This window comes from Lygodium microphyllum, chromosome 2 (genome assembly GCF_053477565.2).
Source record: "Lygodium microphyllum isolate KBCC chromosome 2, Lygodium_microphyllum_v1.1.10, whole genome shotgun sequence".
Classification (NCBI taxonomy): domain Eukaryota; kingdom Viridiplantae; phylum Streptophyta; class Polypodiopsida; order Schizaeales; family Lygodiaceae; genus Lygodium; species Lygodium microphyllum.
In genome coordinates this window covers 112497697-112512754 of record NC_141136.1, presented here as the reverse complement: position 1 = coordinate 112512754, position 15058 = coordinate 112497697, and the positions used below count along the sequence as shown (strand labels likewise).

Sequence of the window (15058 nt, the reverse complement as noted above, 5' to 3'; positions counted from 1 at the left end):
CTTCACATGATGGCCTGGCTTGTCATCATGTATATTGTAATCAAGTAATATTGTATTTTTTTCGTAATTAATACAATTACCTTTTACGAAAAACAACTACTCAAAGATTTTTCTTTCTTTTCTTGAACCAGTCAACTGTCTCTCCTACACACAAGCATGCCTACAACTTCCCTGCACCTGTCGACTGTCAACTACTACGCGTCGAGTCCGCTTGGGACTCCTGCAACACCTAAGCTATCTCTTACCAGCTCTAATAACAGTTTATAGTGACGGGTTAGACACGGAGATCAAGACAATCAGTCGTTACACATAGTGAGAGACAGAGAGTGAGACAGAGTAGAGTAGAGTGAGCACATTTTTAGGTACAATGACGAGTGTGTACCTTTAGGTTTTTAGATAGATATATATGCGTAAGTACAAGTGCTAAGGGTGTGTTCACACCCGAGCACATTTAAAGGCACGAGGCCTTTATTTCCAACACAGTCTGCTGATTGCAAAGATTGCCTTCGGGGCTGATGGAGATCGAGATCCTCGAGGAGAAGACATATGCAGATATTTTCTCTACACACGTGTATAATTCTACATCCTTATACAACATTCTTCATTGTAGATTTTCTATGTTTTACTATCTCTTTCTTTCTCTCTTCTCTCTTTGTTCACTCTTTGTCACGGCCATTCGCTTCTGCATTGCTTCACTCTCACATGGTATCAAAGCATTGAAGGACCTATCTGAAGAGGAGTTTTCAGCACAACACAAGGCTGCGTTTTCACCGTTCAAATGCGAGCAGGTAGGCTGTGCATCAGAACTAGATTGAGGTGAGTGTGGGCGTGCAAGAAAAGAGAAGATCTGCTGAAATTGTTGCTGTTTTTTTTGCTATTAGAGAAGGAAGAAGGCGCATTTTTGGGCTTCAAGTGCAGATTTTACCTTTTCATCGCCTCCGGCGGGAAGGAAGAAGGCTGTGTTTTTGGGCTTCAAGTGCAAATTTTACATTTTCATCGCCTCCGGCGGGTGAAGAAGGAATAGGATGAGCGAACCTCAGCCCTAACAGACTATATTTTCATAGTCAGAGAGGACTGTTTTTTTTGTGTTTTGTGTAGGCATTGTAGGTGCACATGTCTTCTGAGGCCGAGACAGAGTTTGAGGCGATCCTGGACCGGAAGGTGCCCATCCTAGCGGCTCTTCCTTCAAATCAAAAGCTCGATGGTGAGAACTATTGCATCTGGCGGGTCATGATGCTTGCCATATTGGAGTCCTATGATTTGGTGGAGCTTGTTACGGAGGCTGTCAATCATCCTTCTTCGCGCAACGAGTCCAAACTCTCTTCCAGTGAGAAGGCGGAGTTGGCAAAGTGTTACATAAATAAGGTAAATTACGGGAAACAGGCACGAGGGATGACCGTCCGGGGGTCTTGGGCACCCGAACGGGATTTAGGGGAGCCTAGAATTAAAGAGAGTCCAAGAATAGGACTCACCAAGAATTGACGGCTGGCAATCAGATCACGATGTGAGTTGCCAGCAATTAACTAGGCAAGGCTGGGAGGTGAAACGTATCTCGTGCCTCTGTTTTGAATGGAACTGTGTGGTATTCCTTTATCCTCATCATATTAGTTATCGAACTGAATCGCCCATCACGACTCCAACACTAGTATCAAAGCAGGCGTTGGATCCTCCTCCTTCAGAGTTGTCGGGTCATCCTTTCTTCAGAGCCATCGGGTCTTTCTGTCTTCAGAGCCGTCGAGTCTCGCTTCTGTTTATGTGTGAAGTTTTTTTTTCCCTCGCGCCCACTTGACACGTCATATGAAATTTGACGTAAAGTTCTTTCCCGACACGTCACTCGTCATCTGGCGTGAAGACGCTGTCCCACACGCTTAGCGCCCGTATCCTGGACATCGTTTACTTCGTGAGGCGCAACCAAATAAAAAACGGTACTACCATCTGGTGTCTCTGTGACCAGCCCGACTGCATGTTACTCTCTATTGTCTGGTGTCTCTGTCACCAGCTCCGACTGCACTTGTATGACAAGTACAGGTTGGGCAGAGAACAAATTCAAGAAAGGCGTATTGATGGTTCATGTGACCACTAAGAAGGGGCCTAAATACTTGTCGTTTCTACAAATAAGTTTCATTTCCAGCGTGACCGGCTCAATTCGGGAAAGATACATTATCCCTCACTCTTCAAGGTTATTATTAAAACCAGCAACAGTTGCCCTGTCACTATAACCAGGGAAGTACTTTACTTTATATGCAAATTTCTTATATTTGCTTTTCAATTCCAGTGTATTAATGGAAAAAAAAGGGAAAGAGGGAATAATAGAAGGTTCTAGTTCTGGGGACCACCCTATGGTAGATCCCCATGAAACGGAGATACAAGAAGAACAGTGGAAAGAATTTTTTGCCACACGAGAACAATTTGATGATCTAACTGCTCGTGTGCAGGCACAGGGGGTTCAAATGGAATTTTTAACTCAAACACTTACCGAAATAAAATCTCAATTAATTTTATTACTAAAAAGGGATAAAAATAAGATAGAAACCTCGGATATCCCATCTTCATCAAAAGATTTGGATGTGACTATGCGAGATCCTAAGAAACCCCACCACAAGTTGAGGGATAATCCAATTTTAAAATATATGAAACCCCCTCAGTTTCACAGGGAGGAAAAAGATAGAAATAAATACACTATCTTTAATTTTCTCCAAAAATGGGAAGATTTACACAAACTTAAAAATACTCCACCACATCTCCAAGCGTTAGAGGCCAGTTTAACTTTGGGGCCAAAGGCATATAAATGGTAGCGAACTTTAAAGGAGGCAAATAAAATACCTGAAACTTGGGCTCAATTTGAATCCGTCTTTTTGAAAGAATTCCTTCCTGAAAATGAAATGGAAAGAAATTGGGAAGATTGGGATTATGTCAGACAAAAGGGAAGACCCCTGCTGACATATCTGGAGGAATATTGTGAGATAATCCTCAAATTGAAAGGAATAGATGAATTTCAAAAGACAAGAGAATTCATTAAGAGACTAGATAAGGCCTATGAAAAGGAAGTAAAAAGGAGTTCACCTAAGACGCTTGAAGAGGCAATTAAATTTGCATTAATCAATGAAGATAGTACGCGTCTAGGTACACTCACTAGTCTCACTAATACGGAGCCCAAGACTAAGGAATTGGAAACCTCAAAAATTGTAGGCAAATTTAAAAGGAAAATGCCATTTTTTAAGGGCAAGAAACAACCTTTTGAAAAGAAACAATATGTAAGGCCAAAGTTAAGTCCAGATGACTTTGATAAGGCCAAAAAGGAAAAGCTGTGTTTCAATTGCCTATCCCCTAACCATGCTGCCTGGAATTGCCCTCAAAGGAAAAAGAGAGAAGATAAAGGAAAGGATAAGGACAAGGGCAAGGGAAAAGGAAAACAAATCCATGTAGTGTAGACTCTAGAATTAAAGGGGCATGAAAGGTATAAATCTTTAGAGGTTTTGCACAAGGATGTATAACACAGGTGTTGTATATCAACTTCTATGTGACAGCCTACTTTTGGGCCACATGATTTAGTTAGAGTGCATGGATTGATAGCTGGAAAGAGGGTTAGAGTCATGATTGAAGACTCCGCTACCCGCAATTTCATAAATTATGCACTTGTCAAAAAATTGAAACTTCCCCAACAAAAGAGTGGGCATCAATATGTTGTTTGTATGATGCAAGGTCAAGATAATAAAATATGGGATACAATGGTATCCAATTTGGAAATTGAGATCCAAGGATATAAAGATAAACTTGATTTCCAAATTATGAATATGGAAAGAGTTGATATTGCTTTAGGGAGGGAGTGGCTATGGGGATTGGAACCATCCTTAAAACGTAGTTATCATCATAATACACTGGAATTTGAAAGGGATGGTAAGACTTTTGTGATTCAAGGTGAACATGAGGTATCTGATAATCCTTTGTTGTGTTCCACTGAGGCTCAGAAGCTGATAAAGAAGGAAGCTTGTGAGCTATATATGTTATGGTCTCTTCCTGTACAAAACACTTTTACTTTCTATAATATAAAGCAACAATTTTCTTACTTTTCTGTAATATAAATTTCCTATGCCCAGAATGGAAGATCTTTTTGATCAATTACAAGGGGCAAAATTCTTCACAAAGATAGATTTAAGATCAGGCTATCACCAAGTAAGAACTAAACAACAAGATGTTCCTAAGACAGCATTTCGTACTAGATACGGGCATTATGATTTTTTGGTGATGCATTTTGGCCTCACTAATGCACCAGCTACCTTTATGAAGCTGATGAATAGTGTATTACGGCCCTATCTAGGACATTTTGTAGTAGTCTTCTTAGATGATATCTTGATCTTTAGTAAATCAAGAGAAGAACATTTGGAACACTTACAATTGGTATTCTAATTGTTAAGAACACATTCCCTTTATGCGAAGAAAACTAAATGTGAATTCTTCGCACAAGAGGTCAAATATTTGAGACATTATCTCGAAAGAGGGAATCAAGATGGATCCAGAAAAAGTAAGGGCAATTATTGAATGGCCATCTCCAAGGAACTTGGAAGAGCTGCAGATCTTCCTAGGTTTATCTGGATTTTATCATAGATTCATTCGAGATTATGCCAAAATAGTTGTTCCAATGACAGACCAACTTAAAGGGAAAGGAAAGAGCTTTAATTGGGGAACAGACCAAAATGAAAGTTTTCAAAAACTTAAGGTAGCTATTGCTACAACTCCAGTACTATTAATTGTGGATCCCAATAAACCATTTGTGGTTGAAGCCAATGCCAATGATAAGGCAATAGGCGCGGTCTTATTACAAGAAGGTCAACCAATTGCTTTTGAAAGCAAGAAATTAGACCGTGCAAAACAGAATTATTATGTTTATGAGAGGGAGATGTATGCAATAGTACATGCAATGAAAAAATGGAGGCACTATTTGTACAGTGCCAAACTTTTGATCTTGTCGGATCATGAAAGCATTAAGTGGCTTAATGACCAACTGGATCTACAAGGGCGTAAAGCCAGATGGGCCGAACTCCTCCAAGAGTTTGACTATGAGATAAGGTATAGAAAACGAAAGTATAATATAGTGGCTGATGCACTCAGCAGAATGCCCATCATAAATGAATTGAGTTTTACTCAGTTCACTTCCGATTTGCTTCAATCTTTAAAAGAAAATGTCAGGTTGATCTGGCATATTCCAACATATGGGAAGCAATAGAAAATGGGGATCCAAATGGAAGAGCCTCCACTAAGGAAGGAATATCTGAGGATGTTCAACAAGGAAATGGAGCATCAGGGGTTGCTCAAACCGGATTTAAGTGGAAGAATTTTACCATTAATAATGGTTATTTACTCTACAAGGGTAGGGTATGTGTCCCGAAAGATAAAGAAATAAGGCGCCAGATACTCTTTGAGTGTCATGATACCCCTAGCGCGGGACATCCAGGAGTTAATAAGACTTATGGTCTTATTAAAAGGCACTTCTATTGGCTTGGAATGAATAAGGACGTCCTTGACTATGTGGTCAAATGTAATAAATGACAAGTTAATAAATCTGAAAGATTAAAAATGGGAGGACTTTTTCATCTATTAGAGATTCCTTCGGGAAAATGGAAGAGTATCTCCATGGATTTTATTGTTGCATTACCCAGAACACGGAGGGGGCACGACTCTGTGTGGGTGATTGTGGATAGGTTAACCAAAATGGCTAGGTTCATTCCAACTTCAACTGATGTTAAAATACCAGAATTGGCTAGATTGTTCGTAGAGAACATGTACTAATTGTATGGCCTTCCGGCAAATATAGTTTTTAATCGTGATAGAAAATTTGATAGTCAATTTTGGCGTGCGGTATTTAGGAAGTTGGATACTAAACTTAGCATGAGTACGCCAGACCACCCGCAAACAGATGGGCAAACTCAAAGGGTTAACCAAATCCTTGAAGATATGCTTTGATCGTGATAGAAAATTTGATAGTCAATTTTGGCGTGCGGTATTTAGGAAGTTGGATACTAAACTTAGCATGAGTACGGCAGACCACCCGCAAACAGATGGGCAAACTCAAAGGGTTAACCAAATCCTTAAAGATATGCTCAAGGCATATGTAAGTAAAAGGCAAACTAATTGGGAAGAGTATCTATCGATATAGCAGAGTTTGCATATAACAGTGCCAAGCACTCTTCCACTGGATATAGTCCATTTATGTTAATGTATGGGTTTCAACCCAGAGCTCCTCATGCAGTAGAACTGCATAAGGAAAAGGTTTAAGCAGCCAAGGATTTTTTGGAGGATATGAACAATATGTTAAAATTTGCTCAAGAAAATATTAAGAAAGCTCAAAATCAAGCTAGAGCTTATGCAGATCCTCACGAAAGAGACATCTCCTTTGAAGAAGGAGAATTGGTCTATCTTAAAGTGCCTAAATAAACTAAAACCATGAAAACGGGACAATGTCCAAAACTTTCACCCAGGTATTATGGTCCTTTCACAATACTTAAAAAAATGGGAGAACAGGCTTACAAGCTCCAACTACCTTCTGGTAGTAAAATACATCCAGTTTTTCATGTAAATAAGTTAAGGAAGAAGCTGGGTAATTTGGATAATCTAATCCTAAATGATAACATTGAAGAGTTATTAGATGACCAATCTAATCCACATGAACCAGAAAGAATATTAAATGTTCGTAACAGATGAACAAGAAATACTATTTATCAAGAATGTTTGGTCAAATGGAAAGATTGTTCAGAAGAAAGCTCAACATGGGAGCGAGTAAGTATCTTAAGGAAAAGGTTTCCCAATTTACATTTAGACCTTCCAAGTATCGTTTTCGAGGACAAAACCGATTCTTAAGGGGAAGGAAATGTTACATAAATAAGGTAAATTATGGGAAACAGGCACGAGGAATGACCGTCCGAAGGCCTTGGGCACCCGAACGGGGTTTAGGGAAGCCTAGAATTAAAGAGAGTCCAAGAATAGTAGGACTCACCAAGAATTGATGGCTGGCAATCGGATCACAATGTGAGTTGCCAGCAATTAACTAGGCAAGGCTAGGAGGTGAAACGTATCTCGTGCCTCTGTTTTGAATGGAACTGTGTGGTATTCCTTTATTCTCATCATATCAGTTATCGGACTAAATCGCCCATCACAACTCCAACACAAAGGCTCAGGCACATTGGGATAAACTCAATGCACGCATTCGCTCGTTTTTATCTCTCTCATATACGACAGCTATTATCTCTCACATAGAGCATTTGACGGTGACTAGGGGGATGACCATCATGAAGCGCATTTCTTTGGAAGTGCAAATGAGGACTATGAGTGTCAACAAGTCATCATCCATGCGGGAGCATATCTCAAGGTTTGCCAGATACTGTGGTGAGTCAGTACCCTTGTGTATCCTGCATCCTTTGGAAGCAGACTTGTGATGTTATTCCCAGCAAGACTTCAAGGCGGTCTTCAGCACCCTTAAAGCTTGTTTCCACCGATTTTTATGAACCGATGAGAACGGAATCCCTTCGAGGGAGTTTGTATTTCATGCTCATTGTAGATGATTACAGCAAGATGACATGGGCCTATTTCTTGAAGCTTAAGTCGAAGGCTTTCTCCAACTTGAGTTTGCTCAGTTTTGTGCAAATCATGGCATACACCAGGAGTTTGCCAATACAAACACCCCTCAGGAGAATGGCATCTTGGAGCGGAAGAATCGCAGTGTGATCGAGATGGCCCGTACTATGATGGAGCATCATCAGACACCTCAGTGTTTATGGGCCGAGGCTGTGGCTACTTCAGTTCACATCCTTAATCGTCCCCCTACTTCCGTTGTTGTTGGCATGAATCCTTTTGAGGCGTACTTTGGATCAAAGCCCAATGTTTCTTATTTCAGGGTTTTTGGGTGTAATACTTATATTCACACCCCGAAAACCCAACGTGACAAATTTGAAGCAACTTCCAGCAGACAGGTGTTTGTGGACTATAGCTCACAATCTCAAGGCTACCGATTATATGGTCCTATTAAGCGGGATGTCTACACAAGCCGTGATGTTCGGTTTATGGAGGTCCCAGCCCCAAAGGGGGGTGAGGATCACCTTGTACTTAGAGATCCCAGTGATAAATGGACCCCAGCAACTGTTCCTCTTGAGCTTGTGTCTCTTGAGGACTCTTCTTCGGATAAGGAGTCTACTACCCAACCACTAAATAAGGACCTTCCAAAAACTTCAACAAATGGAGAGCGTCGAGGCAAGTCGACCTCCTCCTCGTTGGGCCCGTGATATGCTCTGAGATTCAGGGATCGAGGGGGTCCCTGAGGAGTGGCAACCACAGGATGGACCGCGGAGGTTACGGCGGCACCAAGCATATACGATGGAGCTTGTTTGCTCTAACTACTGTTTGATATCCCGTGTTATACAGGATAGAGAGCCTACATCAGTGAAGGAAGCTTTACAGTCTAATCATTGGTGGAAAGCGATGGAAGCCGAATTGGAGGCTATTGAGAGGAATGGCACTTGGTACCTTGTGCCTCATCCCTCTTATAAGAAGGTGATTGGTGTTAAACGGGTCTTCAAGACCAAGTACCATAGTGATGGCTCTTTGGACAAGCACAAGGCTCGCCTTGTTACTAAAGGTTTTGCACAGTGCCTAGGTGTTGATTTCCATGATACTTTTGCCCCTACTGCTCGCATGGCGACTATTCGTGTTGTTCTTGCCTTGGCTAGTCAAAGGAAATGGCATGTCTTTCACAGTTGGATGTGAAGTCAGGCTTCTTAAATGGTGATCTGAAGGAAGAGATCTATGTAGAGCAGCCTCCTGGCTTTGGTTCCTCAGATGGGACGGTTTACAAGTTGAAAAAGTAGGTTCATGAGTGCACCTCAACAAGTGCTTTTGCACGCTGCTTAGAGGATACTTTGGTTTCTGAGGGGAGCCTCCGATCTCAAGATTTCTTGTCCAGCAGGTACAGGTGCTTCTGATCTTGTTCTTGCGAGTTGGAGCGATTCAAATTGGGCTGGTAATGTGGATCAAAGACGGTCTACTACAGGTTATTGTTTTACCTTGGGTGTTGATGTTATCTCTTGGAGTAACAAGAAGCAGTCCACAATAGCCCTATCTTCGACTGAGGTAGAGTATCGGGCTGCGTCTTCTACCACATGTGAGACTGTGTGGCTTTGGAGATTGTTGGGGGAGCCTGGTTGCCCCCAGACTCACCCTAATATCTTGCGGTGCGACAATCAGAGTTGCATTGCCTTGGCACGAAATCCCATCTTCCATGCCCGGATGAAGCACATAAAGATTCAATATCACTTCATCAGGGAAAAGTTTTTGGATGAGACCAATGATGTGGAATACTATAAGACCGAAGACAAATATTGCAGATTTGTTTACGAAGACACTTCCCCAGGTTTTACTTCACCAACACTCCAGATCCCTGCATCTGCTACCTTGTTCAAGATCTGAGAGGGAGTGTTGAGAGTCATTTCCAAGACACACCCATGTCAGCAATGCCAGGTGACAACTGTCAGACAATCCACGACTGTAGTCGACTGCATTTAATGCAATTAACCTGATCATTTACTGATTTATTTATAGCCTATAAATAGGCTGAGTTTTCAATAGTCTACACATTGTCTCTTGACAAATTTCAATCTGTTGATTGCGGAGATTGCTCTCAGGGTTGACGGAGATTGAGATCCTTGAGGAGAAGACATACGCAGATATTTTCTCTACACCCATGTATAATTCTGCATCCTTATGCAACATTCTTCACTACAGATTTTCTGTGTTTCATTGTCTCTTTCTCTCTCTCTCTTTTCTCTCTATTCACTCTTTGTCACGGTCATTCGCTTCCGCATTGCTTCACTCTTACAAGAAGTGCAAAGCATAGCAACAAAAGAACAAAAGAAGCAATGCTGCAAAAACAGCAAATTGAACAGACAAGGAACTACAGGAAGCAATTGAAAATGCAACATGAGTATTAGCAGCATGCCAAGCATAGATGAGATTCCTCTTACCAGCTCCAATATCTGCAAATACAAGAGTATCTACATGCAAAAAGCGAGGCATCTTGGTTGTTCCTTGGGTGTTGATGTGCAGCCCAAGCACTTGCTCATATGGATCTCACACAATTTAGAAGCCAAATTCTGTTTATTGGAAATCTCAAGCTTGGCCCTTTCATGAACTCCTTAAAGTGGCACAAATCATTATGCTTCCCATGCTCATTTACTTTTTGCCATTGCTTCCCTGGACTAACGTAGCTCTGAGGGATATCACCTTGCACCTCCGCTTTATGCAATGGAAGAAAGACTCACTACATGCTGGTATATCATGGATATCTTGGAATCATGTTGGTACATTGAAATCCATGGGGAGTAGGGCTGTTTTGGACGTGCATACCCATATGACAGCCCTTTGTTGGTTACTTTTGCAGTCCATGTGTGCTGGTCAACAACCTTGGACAGTTATTGCTTGTTATTTTCTTGAAGATCGCGGCCTTTGGCAGGGTAATACAAGGATTCAAGGTTCTTGGTATCCTGTCCTTACTACCGACGTTCAACTCTCTACATCTGCTTCAGTACTTCTCACCCACTTGGTATGTTCATGGAAAATGGTGCTTGGCACCTGGCCAAGGATAGATTGGCTACTCATTCTTTCCAAATGGAAATTCTGGTAGTTTCTCATCCACTCTCATGGAAGGACAAATCAGAGGACAGCATACCATGGCTCCCCTTGGATTGGTCCCAGTGGCTAATGCCACTCTCTTGCCTCGATGCACACTCATGTCTTTTTGCATAGTTAGGCACGTTTTCTAGGTCCCTCCTGACTATTGTGCCCTTTGTGGCTAGGTCTCCAGACTTTTACAGGACTACCAACCTTTTCCTACCCTAGATTCTGCCTATCTCTAGCAGGTAGGGTTGTCGGGTACGATACGGTATAGTACGATAAAATACGGTACTAATTGGCACCTTAAGATTCTATAAGGTACCGTATGCTATTAGTATGAAATTAAAAATTTCCTTGGTTATTTTGGACTACATATGATAGAGGGGGGGGAAGGGGAGAGAGAAAGACAAAGAGAGGAAAAGAGAGAAGCGTGGAATTGCATATTCATCTTGGAAGTTGGGAGAGAGTGTGTGAGAGAGGCTGGAAATTATGATAATAAACATAAGGCTTGGAAGTTGGGAGATATTGTATGGTCCAATCTTCATGGGCAAAAGTAGTCTATTTTTTTGTACGAATTGGTACGGATACGTATTGTACGGTACATTACGATTCGTACGAATCATATGGAACTTTTTTGTACGAATTGGTACGGATACGTATTGTACGATACAGTACGATTCGTACGAATCATATGGAACAAACCAGTCCATATGTAGGACGAATGCAACTATGCTTGTAGGATTGGAACGTTGCAGGCCACTTGAGTCTCCAATCTTCCTCAGTTAATCAGATTTACCACCTCATGACCAAAAATCATTCATGGTTGACCATTAAAGCTAATGCACTTTGGGGACTGCACAAAACTAAAGCCTGGTGGAAACTCACAATCATAGAAGGATGGCATAACAAGACGCCGTTCAGATGCAAGGTATTCATTTGGAGCATGTCGGTGGGTGGTCTTCCCATTGCTTCAGCTCTTTGCCATTTGGGGTATTTCGAATGGCAACTGTTTTTTCTGTACTACTACAGTGGAATTTTCCTGTCACCAATTTATCTCTTGTCCCTTTGCCCAAACAATTTGGCTTCTCCTTTCTAATATGTGGCATGTTGTGGTGCACCCCAGGATGCATCCTTTAGATTGGGTTTTTGGTAAGCCTAAGCATCATGGTCTGCTGCAACCTCACATGAAGATTCTATTTCCCTTTCTTAGATCTTGGGGCTGCTGGCATATTTGGGTCACACAATGCATTCCTTTTTAATGCTGCCTTGGGCATACAAAATTATCTGGCCAAGCTTAAAGGACTTCTTCAATGGCAGCTTGATCTTATTCAACATGCCAATACTTTGTCTATAGAGGATTCAGTACCTTAGCATCGAGCAGCCTCTTTAGTGAACCTACCCTGATTTTTGTACTCCTTGGTGTTCCTTTCATGTGTTGTTTGTAAAAGAGAGTTGAGTTATGCACGATAGCCTAGAGTCATCCTGGATCTTCCAATCATGTAGTCTTGATTTATTTTTTTTTTGTGATTAATACAATTACCTATTACGAAAAAGAAAAAAGTAAGGCATCCTACTGGAAGTACAAATTACAATGGACAATATGTTTGGCTTTATAAGTGAAACTGTCAATGGACACAGGTGGGCTAAAAGTCAAGTTGGCCAGTAAAATAATGACAAGCACCTAAGAACTTGTGAAATGACCATTGCCAAGTTCCACTGAATTCCTTATATTTCCTGACAGAATTTTTTCTCTGCCTGTATGGTGATTTGACAGAGTTCCCACAAGATGGTACTCCAGCACCAAGATTTACAAATATGCAAGTGTTTTTATACATACATTCCACTTCATTTGCATTCTGCTACCACTGAATTCCTTATATTTCCTGACAGAATTGTTTCTCTGCCTGTATGGTGATGTGACAGAGTTCCCACAAGATGGTACCGCAGCACCAAGATTTACAAATATGCAAGTGTTTTTATACATACATGAGTGCTTAAAGTGAGGCAGCCTACTGGACCAGGTCAGATACAAATCAGGCTAGGCAGTGAAAGGATAAAAGAAGCCTAAGAAACTTAAAAAGGACTACCGTGTCTTTTGCTACTGCTTCCCATCACAGAACACTAAAGACAACTCCTCTTTTCACTTCCTGTATGGTGATTTAGCAGCTCATAACTCCATCATAGCTTTAACCTCCTGATTCTCCTTTCTCATCTGCTAAATGGATAAGATGTTATTTTCACTGAAAACACCTGCATTTTCATAATGGATCTTTTCTCATCGTGCAGAGTCACTATGCATGCTGCAAGTGATATAGCAACTCAGCAACAACCCACCATTATGAGAATACTCCTGAGCATCAAAGCAATCTCCCCCCAAAGAAAAGAATTAGCATTATTTATTTGCTATTGAAATGCATGCTTAATCTACAATGACTACATAGAAATGTTTGGCAAAAGAATATTTGCATTCTTACTAAAGGGAAAAGGCTAAGAATTCACCCTTACAATTAGTATATGGTTTGCTCCAAACCCTGACCCATGTCTTTCAAAAGCTTCAGCAAGCTCTTCCCTGAATGTCTGATGAATACTCAGGTTCCAGGTATGTCCGTACAGATAGAAACCAGAATGCCGCAGCAGCTTACCACCTTTACAGTGCAAGACTGCATCACATTCAAGCCAGAAAACCGGGGGAGGGGGGATACGTCATTCCAGAAAGCTTCTTGTAACCTACCATTCAAAGAACAATCCAAAGTTTTCGAAAAACAATAACACAGTCAACATGAACTGCTCTGGTGACCAATTTCTAAGTTTTCTCATTGAAGTATGCACATGGCATGTTATTGATTTTCTTCCTCAAAACTCGTCATTTGCTTGCAAAGGACCTTGAAAAAAACAAAGGCTCCTGTTAAACTTTTGCAGGCTAGCGAACCTCATTTGGTGAGTGGACAGAGAAGTTAGAAGTAGAGACCCCATGCAGTGAGTAATTGATGAACTCACTAGTTCACTTTTCTAGTGATAAGAGTACATCAATTTGTCTGTGATTCAGAGACCTTGTTCACATGCAGTTCTTCCAATGCCATGCTTGGCATAGTACTCCTGTAGCAAAGGAACAGCTTCTGACCATCGCCACAGGCCTCCTATCTTCTTACGCCACACCTCTTTGTCTACATGTGCAACCAATGAAGATCAACTTCTTGCATTAGTAAATCAGCCCTATTAACTTTGATAATGATGAACAGTACATGCAAATTGGAAAAACAAAAAAATGCTATGTGACGAAAATGACGATGGAGTTATCCTCATCTTATTAGAATTTGCACATGCAAAAACACAGCAAAGCAGCATCTGAAGCGAGTCATTTCTGTGTTGCTTCTTGTGACAAGAACTGTCCACTGTCTATGACCCAAGAAAAGGCACCTGCTTTAGACTTGGCAAATTGCTTTATGGGGCATATTGTATATTGGGGCCATTTTCAGCACAGGCATAAATTGAGGGCCTTTGTGAGACCTACTGGAGGAGAGCTATGATTCCAGGGATTTCAAATTCCATGGTTAAAAGCTTCTGTAAAAAATAAGAGATTGACACTGACACAAACTTCCTTCATGAATAAGCACAAGTGTGCTTCATCGAAAAAAATAGCTTAGCAGGTCAAACCTATAGCTGAGAACAACTTCATTCAGAATTATAAGGGCTTATATAAAGCTAAGCAGGATCCTTTTTTTCTCTAAGTCTTGATGTTTTAATTGCTTTTTACTCAACGTACAAGTAATATGTGTTTCGAAAGCATGAAGCCTTGAAAGTCATTGCTACAAAGCAAAAACCCTTTGGACTCTTGACCATGATCTTCTCCACTATAACCATGAACAATGACAGGCATGCCCACTAGTCATCCACTTATCCTTGTAATCGAACAACTCCCAACTTTATAAAGAAGCCTGTGCTTACTTCAGATTATATCCTATGCAGTGTTATTGATTAAGAACCAAGCCTCAAGAACTCCTTGACAAGCCACGTCACCTGATATGCCCATGTGGTATGATCCATTTGTTCCAAAACCCTGGTAAGTTATTGGTGCTGCATGTGATTCATCCCGTTAACTCTGATATGCCACAATGACATATATGCCATCTAGCATGTGTGAAGTTACACTAGGGTTTGAAGAGAAACTAAAATTTTATGAACATGACTAATAAATGAGCTCGAGCAAGACTGCAAATAAAGAAGAAAGAGAATGAATGATGAATGCTGAAAAGAAAGCCAATTAACAACCTGATGGTAGCTAGAAAGCACAAGAAAAGGCACTATTAGGCTCACTCAAGAACCCTTGTAACATTGGGTTGGTCTTTGTGTTGTACGGGTCTTGTCACTATGAAATAATGATGATGAGCATTTGATCCCTTCT

General features: G+C 41.0%; 1 protein-coding gene across 2 annotated transcripts in view; it reads right to left on the bottom strand.

Moving 5' to 3' along the window:
• LOC148040197 (uncharacterized) overlaps positions 1-15058 on the bottom strand; it is an 89230-nt gene that overhangs the window by 21636 nt on the left and 52536 nt on the right. For both annotated transcript variants that reach the window (XM_087697515.1, XM_087697513.1), the window contains exons 6-7: positions 13707-13820; positions 13162-13316 (exon numbers count right to left, since the gene is read on the bottom strand). In XM_087697515.1, the coding sequence (XP_087553641.1) occupies positions 13162-13316; positions 13707-13820 (269 nt within the window). The remainder of the gene's footprint in view (positions 1-13161; positions 13317-13706; positions 13821-15058) is intronic.